The sequence below is a fragment of the Schistocerca nitens genome, chromosome 4, assembly GCF_023898315.1.
Source record: "Schistocerca nitens isolate TAMUIC-IGC-003100 chromosome 4, iqSchNite1.1, whole genome shotgun sequence".
In the NCBI taxonomy this organism is placed as follows: Eukaryota; Metazoa; Arthropoda; class Insecta; order Orthoptera; family Acrididae; genus Schistocerca; species Schistocerca nitens.
This window is the reverse complement of record NC_064617.1, coordinates 968,055,785-968,073,841: the sequence shown is the minus strand read 5'-3', so window position 1 is coordinate 968,073,841 and position 18,057 is coordinate 968,055,785. Positions and strand designations below refer to the sequence as shown.

Below are 18,057 nucleotides of genomic sequence, written 5' to 3'. Positions count from 1 at the left end.
AATCAAGTAAATAAAATAAACCTGGGATACAATTTCCACATTTTTGTAAGATTTTCAATTGTTTTTCTGTTCACACTCAATGTTTTCAGCAATTTCTAAAGCCCATTTTTTTCTAGAACAAACCAGCATCTCTCCTTTATAAAAATTTTGTAACCCCATCTGTTTTCTGCATACGGTTTAATATTTCTCTTCCAAGATTAATTCTGTCTGGTTCAGCTGCCACTCTCTGCTGGCAATTATTATTACCTTCTTGTCTGCACTATTTCTTTGCACTGTTCATAGAGCATGCCTGCATCATCAAATAATAGTGTCTTTTGACAATCCATTCCCATGCAGTTACTTATCAAAGAAATAAAAAGAGTAAGTTTGGAGTCTTTTATGTAATATTTTAGGATATTCATTCAGTTCTCAATCCTGTTACATTACAAGATGTGCTGGAGGAAAGAAAAAAGGAAAAAAAGAATGTTATGTCAGTACAGAGTAGGCCCTGACAACCTTAATGTGGATTGAGAATTCAAAATAAAAAAATAACAAGTAAGTGAAGAGATGGTTGACGGTTCCAATTCAGCAAATCCATATCAAAAGAAATGTTGATTCACAGTGTGATAAACTGTTAAAAAAAGCACAATGCATACTTTACAAAACAGCTACATTTGTAAGATTACTGATGCATTACTTGAAATGAGCCAATCATATTGAAAAGGGAATATGTTGCACAAAAATTATTGTAATTATTGAGGTAAAAATGTTGACTAGGCATCTGATTAGCAAAATAAAGAGTCACACCAAGGAGACGTCACTGTGATTTTAGGAATGACTAAATGAAATAAATTCTTAAAGGAAGTCAAAGTACGAGGGTTAGAACTTAAATAGTGGAAACTATCTATTCACAACCGATACAAAAGAGTTACATTTTTGCGCCTGTTACTGTCCTTCAAAGTAGTCACCAGCGTTGTGTAGAACCCGTTGCCAGTGATGTGGAAGACATAGTATACCGTTAGCAGAGCCTGTTCTGTTGGTGCGAATGGAGCGGTCTACTGCCTGTCGAATCTCTGGAACAATTCTGAAGCGAATGCCATGAAGTGATTCCTTCATCTTCGGAATAAAACCAAAGTCACAAGGACTTAAGGCCGGGGAGTGTGGTGGATGGTACAGTACTTCCCAGTCCCATCGACCAAACAGAGTAGCCACAGCTTGTGCTGTATGCGCCCGTGCATTGTCATGCAAAATGATGGATGGGTTGTGCAGAAAGTGTCGCCGCTTCTTTCACAAAGCTGGTTGCAGGTGGTGCTCCAAAAATGAACAGTAATACTGTGCATTGACTGTCTGCCGTGGAGGAACATAATGCTTTAGGATAACACCATCACAGTCGTACACGAGAATCACCATAACTTCCACCATACTGGGGCTCTGATGCACTTTTGACTTTTGCGGCGATGCATAATGGTGCCATTCGTTGGACTGACGTTTCAGTTTTGGCTTTGTGGCATTCACTTCAGAACTGTTCCAGAGATTCGACCGCTCCATTCGCATCATCAGCAGAACGGGCTCTGCTGACAGTATACTACACCTTCCACATCCCTGGCAATGGGTACTACACAATGCTGATGACTACTTTGAAGGACAGTAACAGGTGCAACATGTAACTCTTGTATCAGTTGGGAATAAATAGTTTCCACTGTTTTAGTTCCAACCCTCGTATATAGTTCCATTCAATCTGATGAGTGAGATATCATGAGAAAATAGGTTTATGCCAATTAATCAGACACATGGAGCACAGAAAATGCAATTTCAGTTTCATATGAAATCAGTAATACACAAAGGAAGCATACACTTGTCCATGACCAGCCATCTGATATACAAGCATTTCTGACACAAACTGTAAAGTAAACATTGTTGCGTATTGATTAATGATTGATGAGACAGTAGTAGAGACACTGATGGGTAGACACATTGGAGAGGCTTTGCCAGTGATTTGGCTTAAATATGAATCACATACCAGAGAAAGAACTGAAGAGGAACATAGTGCCCCACAAACATTCCAGTGGTTGAGAGGGCATAATAATACTGTTCTGGGAGAGGGTGGAAGATTTTTAAGAAGGTATTCATGCTCAATACCAGCTTGAGGCAACCATAGCTGTACTAACAAGCTGGGTGACGTGATTGAGATTAGGTTTCTTGAAATTATGTGGTGATTCATCAAATCTTGTGATGGTCGAAATGACTGTTTGGGTAACACTAACGAATGAAATCAGTTGTAAAAATTGTCATTTATGTATTGGGGAAGCTGTATTTGAACAGATTTTAGTGCAGTCAGTGGTTAAGTTATGGGATAGGAAATCTTATATGTGGAGGAGGTAGTAACTGTCAAAAAGAAAATTAGTTCCCTAGCAGTGAATTCTACTTGCAGTCTTCTTTGCAGACAATTATCATTGTGTTATAATAACTAAATTTGAGCATTAAGAGCTAGAAACTATGACATGTGGAATTTTTGGCTCCTTTCTTTAGATGCTACAATTTCTAAGTGCAACACTATACAATGGTGCCTTCTTTCACCAAATTCACTTTGAAATTCCGTCTGATATTCTGGAAATGATTATGTTTGGCAAGTGAAGGACACACGCTGCTCTATGAGTTATTATTACACCATAAATATTGAACTCGTAGTTGCTCATATCCAGTACAGAGAGAAATGTTAAGTTGCATACATTGTATTACTCATCAAACCACAACACTAATTTTTGTATACTATGCTTTGTGGTCTTCATTGAGGGAATTGCCATGCTCCATTCTAAGAATTTTGAATCCAGTGGTGAAATATTGTTTTAGTAAATGAACTTGTCATCCGAATTTTGATCTCAAGTGTGGTATACTCTGGTAAGCTCCTTAAGAGTTTATTAAGAGAGATTTGTGTGTTATTAGCAAGGAAATCAGCTCTGGAATATTTAAATTCTTCTTTGTCAGCCATTCATATTACAATGGAAATATAGTTAATTACTAATGAAGTATTATTTAATTATTTTTTGCAGGTGAAATAATTGTATGAATAAAGCTGCAGATCACAAGTAGTGTGAACAATGAATATCTATCTGCCTCTACCTCAGCAAATATACACAAACTGTTCCCATATATTGATCCGAGTCAGTTATATACCTCTTATTAAAGAACTGATCTCTTTTTTTTTCTTTTTCTGTTTGTTTGTTGTGTTTCCTTTTCTGTAGACTAATAATCATTATCTATCACCACAATTTGTAGTGATTACCTGGGGCCAGTTGAAACAAGACTCATGCAGATTTGCTGTAACTCATACTGATGCAAGTATATCAGTGTGGGAAATAGCAGTGATGAATAAGGCACAGTGGGATGCAGCAAGTGTTCAGTTAATTAGAGTTGTGGACACAAAGATGAGCCTCCCATCTGCACTACTCTGTCTGTCCATTGGTAAGTTTCATTTGATTCATAACTATGAGTTCACAGACGAGTTTGTTGAGAAAATGTCCAAGTTAATTTCTGAAATGTATTTTCACTAGAATATGAAGAAAATCCACAAATGGAATACAAGGTCTGTTAAAAAAAATTCCAGAATATTCGTAATTTGGCATGAACTGTGTGTTGGAGCGAAAAGTGGTTAGCATCCCTGCACACATTTGTGTTTAATGTGTACCTGCTCGAAGTTTCATTGTTCTGATGTATGTCTGTTAGTTATTGTTCAGTACTGTATTGAGTAGAATGTTGTGTCACACAGTTTCCGAATTTTGAGATGGCAGAGTTAGAGGAGCAGTGCGTCTTCATTAAATTTTGTGTGAAACTTGATAAAACCTTTACAGAGACACACCAAATGATGTAGGAAGCATACAGTGATGGGTGCTTAAGCCATGCTTTGTGTTACAAATGGTTCACATTCAGACAGAAGTTAAAGATGACCACTTTCAGGATGCCCTTTGCAGTCTACTGACAATCTTCATGTCAGGAGCATCAACAAAATTGTGCACATCAATTGAAGACTGACTGTCCAAGAGATTGCAGGAGAATGTAACATTTCAGTTGGATCATATAATGAAATCCTGACACAGCATCTTGGAATTCATCACGTTGCTGCCACTTTCATCCTATGCTCATGAATTAAGACCATAAAGACATGTTCAGATGTGGGTCTATGGTTATGATGTTGAGACCAAGACTCAATCTTCACAATGGGTCAGGAAAGGTTCTCCAAGACCAAAAAAGGTTGGTCAGGTCAGGTCAAATGTCAAAGCCTTGCTGATAGTTTTCTTTGACTTGAAGAATTAGTTCATCATGAATTCATGGCACAGGGACAAACTGTTAATCAATGGCACTATCGGGACATGTAGCAATGCCTGCAAGAAAATGTGGGAAGAAAATGGCCTGAAATGTGATGAGACAATTCGCCACTCTTGCATCACGGTAACACAGCTGCACATTCATCCCTGTTTGTTTGTGACTATTGCACAAAAAACGAAATCACTGTGCTGGCTCATCCCCCGTACTCTCCAGACCTGGCCCCTGTAGACTTTTTTATTTTATTTTCAAAGTTGAAAACCCCATTGAAAGAATGAAGATTTGTAACAATAGATAAAATAAAAGAAAATTTACAGATGGTGCTTTGCGGAATCCACCAAGAGCCGTACCAAGACTGCTTCCAGAAGTGGAAAAAGCATTGGGAGTGGTGTATCAATTGTGGAGGAGAGTATTTTGAAGGAGACCATGCACAGTACGTAAAAGGGAGGTGTAGAAAAATTTTGTGGATGAAGTTCTGGATTTTTTTTGGACGGATCTTGTATATAATTTGTGTTGCAATGGCTTCCCATTTAATCATAAAATCTCTCTAGGAAAAACAAATTGTTACCCACTTCGGTAATTATATTTTGTCAATTATTTATTTGTCTGTGATTTGTTTATTGTATTGCAATTGAATGGGATATAAAAAGAGGCCTTCAGACCATGTTGATGACTTTATTAATGTTAGAAAGCTTTTTTTCCAGTAACGAGCAGAATGTATTCACAGCATTTGTCACTCCTGTTTCTTTAACACTACACTTTGCCACTGTGCAAGAGAATGAAATTATGATTCTGTAGGATGCAGTGATGGCATATTTTAAGCTCTCTCTGATGATACGGTACCCATCAATACTCCTGGTCTTCGATTCACAGGCACTGTAGTTGGTGATTTGGATGGTCACATTTCAGTCCTGCCAGATGTTTTTAAAGATGTACCAGCAGAAACTACAATGCCTTATGTACTATGGGATGAAGAAGACCACATTAAGGTTAATGCCATAAGCTCACTTCCACAGTCATCAGAATGTGAATCCACTGGCAAGTGGATCATACTTGCAGTGAAAAAAACATTTATGATTGTCTTTGTATTGAATAAGAATGGCCAAAAGATCTCTGAATATCTTCACCGAGTGGGTGGCCTTGCAATTTCTGGTAAGTGTTAATAATTTTTTCTACATTATATATGAGCTAATGAATTTATGAACAATAAACAAATAATTTGTTTTATTATTTACCTTTTATGGCCTTCATTGGACCACTCTAGCCAACTTTATACAAAGAATTTTTCAGTTTCCTGTCAGCCCAGTACTTCTTCATTCTCTCAGATCTCATCCTTCTTTCTTCATCGGAAATCACCCTTCCTATTGTCTGTTTGTTGATTCTTGTTTGCAGTCTGTTTTGTTTGTCCATGAGTTTCCTGATTTTGTCAGTTTTGTTTCTTAGGTCTTCCAAATACATTTATTTAACATATTTTATATTTTTTAGAGTAACTCCTGCTCTGCAGTTAATTGACATGCATACTACACTTACAACTTTCTTCAGTAGTAGTCCATGCATGTTATTCATTTCTAGCATAAACTTGTTTTTTAATGTGTGAGGGAAGACAAACACACATCATGTAGAAGGGACATGTATCACTGGCCAAGCACATAAAAATGTGCTAATTATTGTAACTCAGCTGTAAATCAGACGTAGAGATATATAGAGAAAATAAAGAAAATGGCAAATATGAGGTTAGAATACACAGTGTGAGAAGAGCTAGAAGTAGTATTGTGGTGTGAAAACAACTGTAATGAAAACTATTATTGTAGTATATCATTCAGAGCAAAGGAGAAGGGCTATGGTGCAAAGTAACAGACATGGTCTAATTATAGTTTTATATATCCTTATTTTTGATTCCTCTTGAAATAAATTTGAATGAGAGTAATTTGTTGCATTAATATAATTCTCTGGATGTTGCTTTGTTTCTCAATTCTATTTCTTATTTCTCATAATTTCTGTTGTTTAGTACAATCCTCAGATATGTAAACTCTTCTGATTCTTCAAACACATTGTCATCAATTTGCATGACTTCCCATCTGTTTGCCTTGTAGTTTATTTCTGCCCTCATGAATTTGGATTTTTTTCTTTTATCTCTAATAAAACTTCCTTTGCTTTTCGAAATAGCTTTCTATCCAGTATACCGAGTGAGGTGGCGCAGTGGATAGTACACTGGACTCGCATTCGGGAGGACGACGGTTCAATCCCGCATCCGGCCATCCTGATTTAGGTTTTCCGTGATTGCCCTAAATCGCTTCAGGCAAATGCCGGGATGGTTCCTTAGAAAGGGCACGGCCGATTTCCTTCCCCATCCTTCCCTAATCCGAGCTTGTGCTCCGTCTCTAATGACCTCGTTGTCGACGGGACGTTAAACAGTAATCTCCTCCTCCTCCTTCTATCCAGTATTTTCAGGTCACCTAGATTTTCACTGATTAATCCTTCGTTATCTGCAGAGGCCAATACTTTCATTTTTATTCCTATGTTAATTCCCTCTTCTGGTTCACATGTTGCATCCAGTGCTTCTCATATTCCATTGAGCATTCCCCATCCATTTTCATTATCCCTTCCAAGCCTGCCAGTGTAATTTCTACAAGATTTCTAACCTTCCTTGGTATTTCATACTTCTCCACTTCCACAAGTTTACTATTTTTTTTGCTTTCGAAGGCTTTTTTAGATATCAACCAATAATATTGCCGTTATGTTGTTGGATTCTCAGTATTTATATATGAACACTTTTGTATGCTGTGTGAATTAATGAGATACCCTTATCTTTCCTGAATGCTTGTTTATTGTCTTTTCATGGACTGATACTGTGTTCATTTCTTTAGACGCACCTGCTATTCTTTCTCCTTTAAAATGTTACTCTCCCAGGAGCTTTGTTGTCTTTTGGTATTTTGATTGCATCAATAGTCTCCTTCATTGTTGACAGTGCAACTAAAGGCTCTACATGCTAATATTTATGTTGTTCCTCCATGTCTACACTTCCATTTTTGATATTTAAAAGCTGTTTAACATATTTCTTCAAAATTTCCAAATCTTTCATTTTTTCCTAAATTTATTGTCATATTTATCTTTAATGCCATACATCCATGGTATATGTCCTTTTCTGAAGAAGCTAATTGACCTCTAAAAATCTCTTGCATTCCCTTCAGTATCATCCTTTTCTGTTCTTTTAATTAAACTCTCTACATGTTCTTCCTTTTTTTCTGGGAAGAATTTTGGTTCCTGTATTACCAGTTTTATATGCTTAACTGCTTTCAGTGGAATCTTCGTGTAGGTGTTTTTTCTTTGCTTTTCTTCTTTCTTTCACTTTTTTCCTCACATTCTTCTGAGAATGCCTTGGCAGCCAGAGACGGTGGTTATGTGTGTGTGAGTTGTGTTTGCATATATATATGTGTGTGTGTGTGTGTGTGTGTGTTTTGTCTATTCTGAAGAAGGCCTGTCTGGCTGAAAGCTTTGTTTGAAAGTCTTTTTGTTGTATGTGTCTGCAACCCAGCATCTCCGTTATGTGGTGAGTAGCAATTATCCTTTTCATAATATTGTCATTCTTCTTAGAAGCTTACATTTTTCTTCCTTTACTTTTTTCCAGGCATTTCTAGTGCTGCTTAATCCACATTATTTTGTTTTTATCATTTTCCACTGGCCATAAATATTGAGGTCATCTTCCAATGAGGCTTAAGACTAATTCCTATGTCATGTCATTGTCTTTCAATTTGTCTGTATCAGTACTCCATTCTTTTATGCTCTTTTCTCTTCTTGGCATTTCCACAGCTGTTTGTTATCATACCTCATTCATGATTAAGTATTAGTCTATTTGTACTTTGACTCGTCTCATGGTTTTCATATTCATTACGCTGCTTTTATGCTTTTGATCAACCAGGACATGGTCTGTGTGATTTTATGTTCTATCATGAGGTGCTGTCCAAGTTGCCTTGTGAATGTCCTTCTGAGGAAAGGGCATTTACATACTCCATAGGTTACCTCCCCTTGCACAGCTATGTAGTCTCACCCCACCCATTATGTACCACTGACAGTGTCATATAACAAATTCAAAAATATCCCACATTTATAAAACACTCTTGAGACGCCGTTTAGTATAGTGAAGTATCACAGCTAAAATACAGCTTGATACAGTTTCATTTAGGAACTGTTGGATGTGGGAATTCTGTTAGGTCTCTGAAGGCGTGTTGTTCAGAGAACCATTTAGAACTAATATTACAGTATATTTATTGCTCACTTTGAATTTAATATTGTTAGAGTAATAGCTACTTCAAGAGAAAAGACAATTCTTAATACTAGACTGCCAGTTTTGATCACCAATGACATGAGATTGCTTACAGTGAAGAACAAAATGGTCCACCAACAAAAATGATAAAGTAATTGATGGGAAGTATTTCTGTGACAATTAGGAAACAACTATCATAGACAGTGATGACATTTGCATTCTAGTTTCCAGAGAGTCTGTAATTGTTTCGTGTATGTAGTTGTTAGCCTCAGGTATTGGAAAGAATGTGGGTCCAGATCATACTAACAGAAGAACACAAGAAGCTGTACCAGACTGTTGCATTGGATGTATTGACCATTACATTCCCAAGGATCATTAATTTTGCAGTTTGGTCATCACAGGATAGATGCTATTTTTAAAACCAAGTACCTTATTGTTAGATGAAGGCACTTAGATATCTGAAAATCACAAAGGAAACTTTTTGTAACACCAAAGATCATGTACATAGTGCTTTAGAGCAAATGGGACCTGCTAGACACTATTATGTTCCAAACTGTAAATTTTTCTTTTATCGTTCTACAAGAAGTGTCTCATTGTAAACAATGGGGGATACTTACCCTAACATCCCTCTTATTACTGCTATTCTGAAATAATTGAATTAATGATGCTTACCAAATGTCACTAAGTTCCAGTGTGATCTGGTTTGAGTTTGGTTTTCACATACCTGGAGTTACATTATCTATATATTGAAACTGACATTACTGTCAATAACCATTTCTTTTGCACATTTCATGTTGATTGTCGATCAATGATCATTCTGATTGTTGGCACAGGAATCAATTTGATGATTCCATCAGTGATTGTTCTCATTGTTGGCACAGGAGTCAATTTGATGATTCCTACATGCAAAAAGGATTTCATGATTTCAATTAATTTAATACACATTACTGAGCAAAATGTCACAGACCATTAGTTTGAAAAAAATATGAAAAAGGTAATCGCTACTCACCATATAGTGCAGATGTTGAGTCACAGTTAGGCACAACAAAAAGGATGTCAGACAATTAAGCTTTCATCCAAAAAGACAGTCATTGGAATTAGACAACACACACACACACACACACACACACACACACACACACACACACACACACACGCAAATGCAACTCACACATACGTGACCACTGTCTCTGGTTGCTGAGGCCAGATTGTGAGCAGCAGTGCATGATGGGAGAATCAGTCTGGGCGGCAGGGCTAATGAGGAGGATGGTTGGAGAGGGGGTGGGATAGCAGGGTAGGGTGGGGAGCGGTAAAGTGCTGCTTGTGGGAGCATACAGGGGCAAGGTGGGGAGAGGGTGGGCAGCTAGCAGCTGCAGTCGGGAGGTAAGAATGTGGATGGGAGGCATTTGTAAGAGAGAGAAGTAAAAAGACATTGGGTGCCTTGGTGGAAGAGAGTGCTGTGTAATTCTAGAGTGGAAACAGAGAAGGAGACAGGTGAGTGTAGGATAATGACTAATGAAGGTTGAGGCAAGAATGGTTATGGGAATGTAGCATATATGCAGGGAAGGTTTCCATCTGCACAGTTCAGAAAAGCTGGTGTTGGCAGGGAGGATACAGATGGCACCAGCTGTGAAGCAGTCATTAAAACATAGAACGTTGTGTCGGGTAGTGTGTTCAGCAACTGGGTTGTCCAGCTGTGTCTCGGCTACAGTTTGTCGGTGGCCGTTTGTGCGGAGAGACAGCTTGTTGGTTGTTGTGCCTACATAAAATGCAGGACAGTTGTTACAGCGTAGCTTGCAGGTCGTGTCTGGTTTTACAGGTAGCCCTGCATCGGATGGAATGGATTATGCTGGTGACCGGACTGGAGTAGGTGGTGATAGGAAAATTTATAGGACAGGTCTTGTATCTAAGGTCTATTACAGGGATATGAGCCATGAGGCAAGGGGTTGGGAACATGGGCTGTGTACAGACAGACGAGGATATCGCGTAGGTTCCCTGGGCTGTGGAATACCACTGTGGGATAGATGGGAAGGAAGTCGGTAGGACATCTCTTATTTCAGGGCGTGACAAAAAGTAGTCAGAACCCTGGTGGAGTATGTGATTCAGCTGCTCCATTCCTGGGTGGTACTGAGTGGCAAGGGGAATGCTCCTCTACGGTTGGAAGGTGGAACTCTGGGAATTGATAGGATGACTTGAGAGATACGGCACCAGTTGAGAGATAAGGCATCAGTATCCTGGATTTGTTTGTGGGTGATGCCTTCAAAGGAGAAGTAATTGTGAGTGAGGGTATAGTTGGTCTGAGTAGGAGGTTGTTGGTTTGGAATCAGTCGGGCATTGGGAAATCTAGTGTTCGGTAACAGCAAGGCCGTGGGGATTAGGGGTGTTAGGGTAAAGGGAGGTTGCATCAGTAGTGATGAGCAGGCCACCATGTAGGAAAGGATCAGAAACTGTGGAGAGTTGGTAGAGGGAATGGTTTTGATAGGAGCATAGGTAGCAGGTAATAGACAGAAGATGTTGGTCTGTGAAAGCTGGGGGTTCTCTCAGTGGGGGCACAGTAATCGGCCACAGTGGGATGTCCTTGGTGGTTGGGTTTATGTTCTCTACGAAGCATGTAGAAGGTAGGAGTGTGGGAAGTGGTAGGGGTTAGTAGAGAGGTGGACTCCAGGGAGGGCCTAAGGATTTGAGGAGTGACTGGGGATCTTGCTGAATTTCTGGAATGGGGTCACTGTGACACCATTTGTAGTTGGGTGAATCTGACAGCTGGCAGAGACCTTCTGCCAGACAGTCCTTGCAGTTCAAAACCATGGAGCCATTGTCAGCAGGTAGGATTATAAGGTCATGATCAGTTTTTAGGTGGTGGACATCATTTCTTTCTGCAGATATAAGGTTAGTCTGCATGTTGAAGGATTTGGGGAATGATGGCGAGGGAAGGTTTGAGGCTAAGAAATTCTGGAAAGTTAACAGTGGGTGATTTGGGGACAGTGGGCATGGATCACAGATGGGTGGAGGAGTCAGCTGTGTCAGACAGGGTTCATAATTGGTCTTTTGGTTGCATCTGATTGGTAGGGTTGGTGACTAAAAAGTGTTTCCATTGTAGGAGCTGGGAGAAGAAAAGAAGGTCTTTAACAAGTCCTTTGGAAATGACTGATACTTCTATGGAGCTAAGGCTTTTGGAGGAAAGGTTCATGACTGTATCTCAGGTTCTGGATTCTGTATGGTGGTAGGATGGAATTTTTGAGTGTGGGGTAAATGTAGTATGTCTTCGAGACATGGTTTGTCACCTATGAAAAGATGTGGGGGAGGTTTGGAGGTTGTTGTAGAAGTGGTGGATGGTGATAGTCCAAGGCGGGAGTAGGAAATGAACAGGTTGGAGAGTTTTTTGAGGTGACAATGTGCATGCTGTTCTAGTTCCTTCAGGGCAAGAGTTTCAATGTATGATATGGGAACCATGAATTTGGGAATGCATAGCAGGAGGATTTTACTGATGGAAAGGAGGATTTACAAGAAGGTTTGGGCCTCATTCACATGGTTTTGCAGGACTGTGATAGTGAGGGTTAAGGACTGGTGGAATCTCAGCAGATGGTGGTCACTGTGGAAGCTGGGGTTGGAGTTGGAGAGGGACAATTTGATTGTAAGAGCATTTGGAGGGATTCCACAAGCCAAGCAACAACACAGGAACAGTGTGTGGGACTGGGTTCTGTCTAGGGGTAGCAAAACTTTTCTGTATTGACAGATATGGAACAAGCAAGAATCCTAGGTTCAGAATAAAAATGTGTAAAAATACATAAATAACGTATAAATATGTGGGAAAAAGTTCGCAAAAATACAGCAAAAGATGTTGGAGAAAATCATGTAAGTTCATAAGACATGAAGTACGGGGGAACAAAATGAAACCTGAGGAGTAGGCCGATAGTGAATGGCAAAACCAATTGAAATCAACCTGAAAACACAAAGAGAGCAAATAAAAAAGATTGTAATGTGAGTTGCAGGTCTGTGGGTGGATAAGTGTGAGGAAGGTGGACAGCAGATGTGGGTAGATTTGGTGAAGTTAGTATGTGCAAACTGGTATAAGAGAGGAGAAAGCATTGCAGGTGGCAAGGGATTGGTAGAATGAGATGCAAGTTTGTGTGACACAGGAGGGTACTGAAAATAATATGTGAAAATACGCAAGAGTGACACAGGAAGATAACCAGTTTCGAGAGTGACACAGGAAGATAATCAGTTTGAAGGTGGGATTAATTATATCAGTGGCAGTAATGTGAGTCATGAGATATGGCACTAACAATCATTGTGGTCCTGTAGCTATCTGTTGTGTGTGGATTAGATGGTTGATACAGTATGGCTCTTAAGTAGAGCATGTGGGGCAGTTTGGAAGGCAACAAGTGAAACACAGGAGAGAAGAGAAAGAAGGACAGTCACCATGTACAGCAATGTGGTAGAAAATAGTTACGAAGGAAAACAGCACTGGGTTATGGGATCAAAGAAAAGCCATTAGGTAAAATCAAACAATGGAAAATCTGGGATGAAATGATGACAATATTGTGAAAAGGATAGATTGTTACTCGCCATATGGTGGAGATGTTGAGTTGCGGATAGGCACAACAAAAAGGCTGTCAGACAAGTAAGCTTTCAACCAACTAACCAAAAAGGCCATCATTGGAATTAGACAAAACACACATACACACAACCGAGCGAGGTGGCGCAGTGGTAAGACACTGGACTCGCATTCGGGAGGACGACGGTTCAATCCCGCGTCCGGCCATCCTGATTTAGGTTTTCCGTGATTTCCCTAAATCACTCCAGGCAAATGCCGGGATGGTTCCTCTGAAAGGGCACGGCCGACTTCCTTCCCCATCCTTCCCTACTCCGATGAGACCGATGACCACGCTGTCTGGTCTCCTTCCCCAAACCAACCAACCACACACACACACACACACACACACACTCACTCATGCAAACTCAACTAACGCTCACACATGATCACAGTCTCTGGCTGCCGAGACCAGATTGTGAGCAGCTGTGCCTATGTGCAACTCAACATCTCTGCTATATGGTGAGTAGCAATCTATCCTTTTTGTAATATTGTTATTATTCCATCATGAATTTTCCAATATGTTTGCCTTTGTCACTTTTTTCTAATGCATTACTATACTCAGTGTTTCCTTGTTGCCTTCAAAACTGCACCACATGCTCTGCTTATGAGCCGCAATGTATCAACCATCTTGTCTAGAAACCATAGACAGTTGCAAGACTGTGCTGATTGTTGGTGCTACATCTCATGTCCACATCACTCCTGCCAATTTCATTATTCTTAGACCTTCAAAGTGATCACTCTTTCTGAGTATTTTCATGTGAAATTTTCTGCACATTCCTGTGCCACACAAACTTGTACCTCATCCTACCAATCACTCCCCAACCATCACTCCTTCTCCTCTCTTATTTGAGTTTGCACATACTACCTTCACCTAATCTAGTCACATCTGCTGTCCCCCTTCTCGCACTTATCCACCCACAGACCTGCAACCCAAAATAAAATCTTTGTATTTATTTATTCTTTGATGTCATAGTATTTTCACGCTCATTTCAGTTCATTTTTGCCTTTCACTATGTGCCTACTCCCTCAGGTTTAATTTTGATTTCCAGCACTTCATCTGTTTTAACATTTCATGATTTTTCCAACATATTTTGGCATATTTTTGTGAATATTTTCCCACATATTTCTACATGTTTTTATCATGAATCTTGGCTTCTTCCTTCTTCAATCTCTGTCAATACAGAAACTCTCCTTACCCCTAGACTGAACCCAGTCCCACATACTGTTCTTGCATGTTGCTTGGCTCATGGAATCCCCCCAAATGGCCTTACCATCAAAATACCATCTCCAGCTGCAACCCCAAATTCCACAATGACCACTACCTGTTCATATTACATGAGTCCTTAACCCTTACCATCACAGTCCTGCAAAGCCATGCGAATCGGGTCGTAACCTCCTTGCAATACCTCCTCTCCATAAGTAAAATCCTGCAATGCAATCCCAAATTCGTGATTTCCATATCACACACTGAGACTGTTGCCCCAAAGGAACTAGAGCAGCATGCACAACACTGCCTCAAAAGACTCTCCAACCTGTTCACTTCCTACTCCTGCCTTGGACTACCACTATCTAGCACTTCTACAACAACTTCCAAACCTCTCCCACATCTCCTCATAGCTCATGAACCCTGTATCGCAGACCTACTACATTTTTCCCACCCTACCACTATACAGAAAGCAGACTCGAAAGAGACCCAAAACACAGTCATGAATATTTTCTCCAAATACCTTAGCCCCGCAGAAATATCAGTCATTTCTGAAGGTCTCACCTGTTGCCCTATTCCCAAATTAAATCATTCAGGACTTAATGAAAACCTTCTCTCCTTCTCCCAGCTCCTGCAGTGGAAATATTTTTTCGCTACCAGTGCCACCAATCAGACTCAAACAAAGACCAATGTTGAACCCTGCCTGATTCAGCTGACCAAGATCCAACTGTGATCCACCCCCCACTGCCCCCAAATCACCCTCCCTCCCCCCACCTCCATTAAAATTCCACAATTTCTTAACTTCAAACTGTGCCTCAGAATCATTCCCCGAAGCCCTCAATATGCAAGCCAACCTTAATCCGCAGGAAGAACCACAATCCACAACCTAAGAACTATTGCGATCTTATAATCGTGCCTGCCGCAAAGGCCCCACCCCCGGTTGTTTTGAACCACAAAGATGACCTGGCAGACAGATTCCACAAGCTGTCAGATTCATTCACCTGCAAGCTGTGCCACAGTGACCTCATTCCATAAATCTAGCAGGATATCCTTTCTCTCCTCAGATCCTCAGGCCAATCCCAGAATCTCTTCCCGGAGTCCACCTCTCTCCTTTCCCTACCACTCGCCCACACTCCTATCTTCTACGTGCTTCCTCAAGTCCGTAAACCCAGCCCCCAGGACATCCTGTTGTGGCTGTTTACTGTGCAACCACTGAGAAAATCTCTGCTCTCTTCAGCGAACACCTTCAGCCTATCACCTGCAACCTACTCTCGTATATAAAAGATAACAACCATTTCCTCCACTGACTCTCCACAGTTCCTGTTCCTTTACCACATGGTGCCCTGTTCATCACTATTGATATCACCTCTTTTTACACTAACATCCCTAATGCCCATAGCCTTGTCACTATTGAACAATACCTTTCCCAGTGCCTGACTGATTCCAAACCTACAACTTCCTTCCTAGTAGTCAAAGCCAACTGTATACTCACCCACAGTACATCTCCTCTGAAGGCAACACCTGTAAACAAATGTGGGGTATGGTAATGGGCAACTGCATGGCACCATCCTATGCCACCCTATTCATGGGCCATCTAGAGCAGTCCTTTCTAACCAACCAGAATCCTAAACCCCTCATCATTTTCAGATTCATTGGTGACATTGTAACGTAGCAAGTTATTATGGGATAACATTCAGTACAGTATAGCACACAGCCATTTATCACGGTGGCTGCAGAACTGTGCTGTTGCTATGACTTTCAGCGCAGCTGATGCTACCGGCTGTGAGAACGGTCTCCAGTAACATCTAGTAGGAACGTAAATTCATACCCCCTATGAATCTAAATAAACTATGGTAGTTACCATCCAATTTTGCTCAAACTTGGTACATAATCTTTTATTATTAAGTAAAGGATCTGTAAAAATTTCAGACTTTTATCTCTTATAGTTCTGTAGATTGGGAAAATTACTTAAATGTCCAAAAACTGACACTTATGTTTCAAAACTCAGTTAGGAACAATAGCAGTTTGTCTTTTATTATCATCTAAAGTCATAACCAGAGTTCTCAGTGTATAAAATCACTTAATTGGATTATTTTCAAAATTTTTATTACTCTGCATTTCATAGTGTAGAAATTATTCAAAATTATTATCTGCTTATTATTTTGCTGTGTGTCTACATGGGAATGAATGAGTGGGTGTCTGTGGAACATACGAAAAAACTTAATATTATTTTTTGTAAAAACTTACGAAATTGAACTGTGGGAAAATAGTGTTGAACCACGAAGCTGCTGATGTATGTTGATGTGTGCTTGCTTTTGTAAGAGAGCAGCCAGGTTAAAGATTATTTTGCATTTTGGTCTATTTTTTTAACATTATATTAGAAATTGGCATTGGAATGACATAAATGATTTTCTGATTGGTGATTGTCTCAGGCAAGTTCTGCCGTGAGAATAATCCAGAAGGAATATTCTGATTGGTCATTCTGACCATTATCCAATCAGAATTAAGCTGTTTCCGCACGCAGAAAGTTAGATAGGCAGAGAGTGGGGTGGCATCAAGGGAGTCACTCGCCAACCTTTGTACGTGTAACATCATGCTAAATGTCATCGAGAAAATAACTTGTAAAATGAAGAACTGTTGAGTTCATTGCTGTTAGGAAGTGTCATGACTTAGGCAGTTTAGGTAAGTTATGAACATTTTGAGGACAATTTAATTAATTGATGTGTTATGAGCGTGTGATATTTCGATCTTAGTGAAATTCCGCATAGCATATTCTGGGTATTTCTAGGGAATATTTAGGCGAGCGCTTCAGGCATTGAAGACCACTGATTTGACAGAAGTTTCAACTCGCTATAGTAGTCAGTGACTGTCAGATCGAACATTAATCGGGTTGGACTGGTAGATATTCTGGCTGCTTTTCCGTGTGAAATTTTGGTGTAAATTTGGACTTGATAGCAAATTTATGTGCTTCCGTAAGAATAAAAACCAGTTTAATAGAATTTCTGAAGGCTTACAGCAGCTAAACTGCATTTTCTCACCACACAAAATTTGTTAAAATGAACTTACAGGAACTTATCTGCAACTTGAGTTATGTGGCCTCTGTATGGTAGGTATTAGGTAGTGGTTTCATCAATGCTGCTTTATACTGCATAGCTAGTATCTACTACTGCAGAGTGAAGGGACATCGTAGGGAAGCTGTACTGAGGTAGGTGGACAATTAATGAGAGAGATAGTACGAACGAGCAATGACGATAAACCCCACCCCACCGCAACATCTCTGTAATTTGGATTGAGGGTAAGGACACCCTAGTTTTTGATGTTGATCTCCACCTCAAAGACAGCTACATTAGTGCCTCCATCCATATCAACACTACCAACCAGCAGCACAATACCTCCACTTCAACAGCTGCCACGCATTCCATATCGAGAACATTTCCATACAGCCTAGCCACCTTTGGCCGTTGTTACTGTAATGATGAGGAGTCCCTCTCAAAATATATCAAAGAGTCTCACTGACAGCTTTCATAGACCATAATTACCCTCCCAACTTCGTACAGAAAAAATTTCCAGTACCTTATCTCTCCAGTTACCCCGCACCTCCCAAAATTGCACCGTCCTGCCACAGAGTAGTATTCTCCTCATAAGTCAGTACCACCCAGGACTGTAGCAGCTGAATCGCATTCTCCACCAGGGTTT

At 40.0% G+C, this 18,057-nt stretch overlaps 1 protein-coding gene across 3 annotated transcripts in view; it reads left to right on the top strand.

Moving 5' to 3' along the window:
• Nucleotides 1–18,057, top strand: part of LOC126253648 (T-cell immunomodulatory protein) — a 443,932-nt gene that overhangs the window by 370,424 nt on the left and 55,451 nt on the right. For all 3 annotated transcript variants that reach the window (XM_049955152.1, XM_049955153.1, XM_049955154.1), the window contains exons 6-7: nucleotides 3,256–3,441; nucleotides 5,173–5,451. In XM_049955152.1, coding sequence (XP_049811109.1) covers nucleotides 3,256–3,441; nucleotides 5,173–5,451 — 465 coding nt within the window. The remainder of the gene's footprint in view (nucleotides 1–3,255; nucleotides 3,442–5,172; nucleotides 5,452–18,057) is intronic.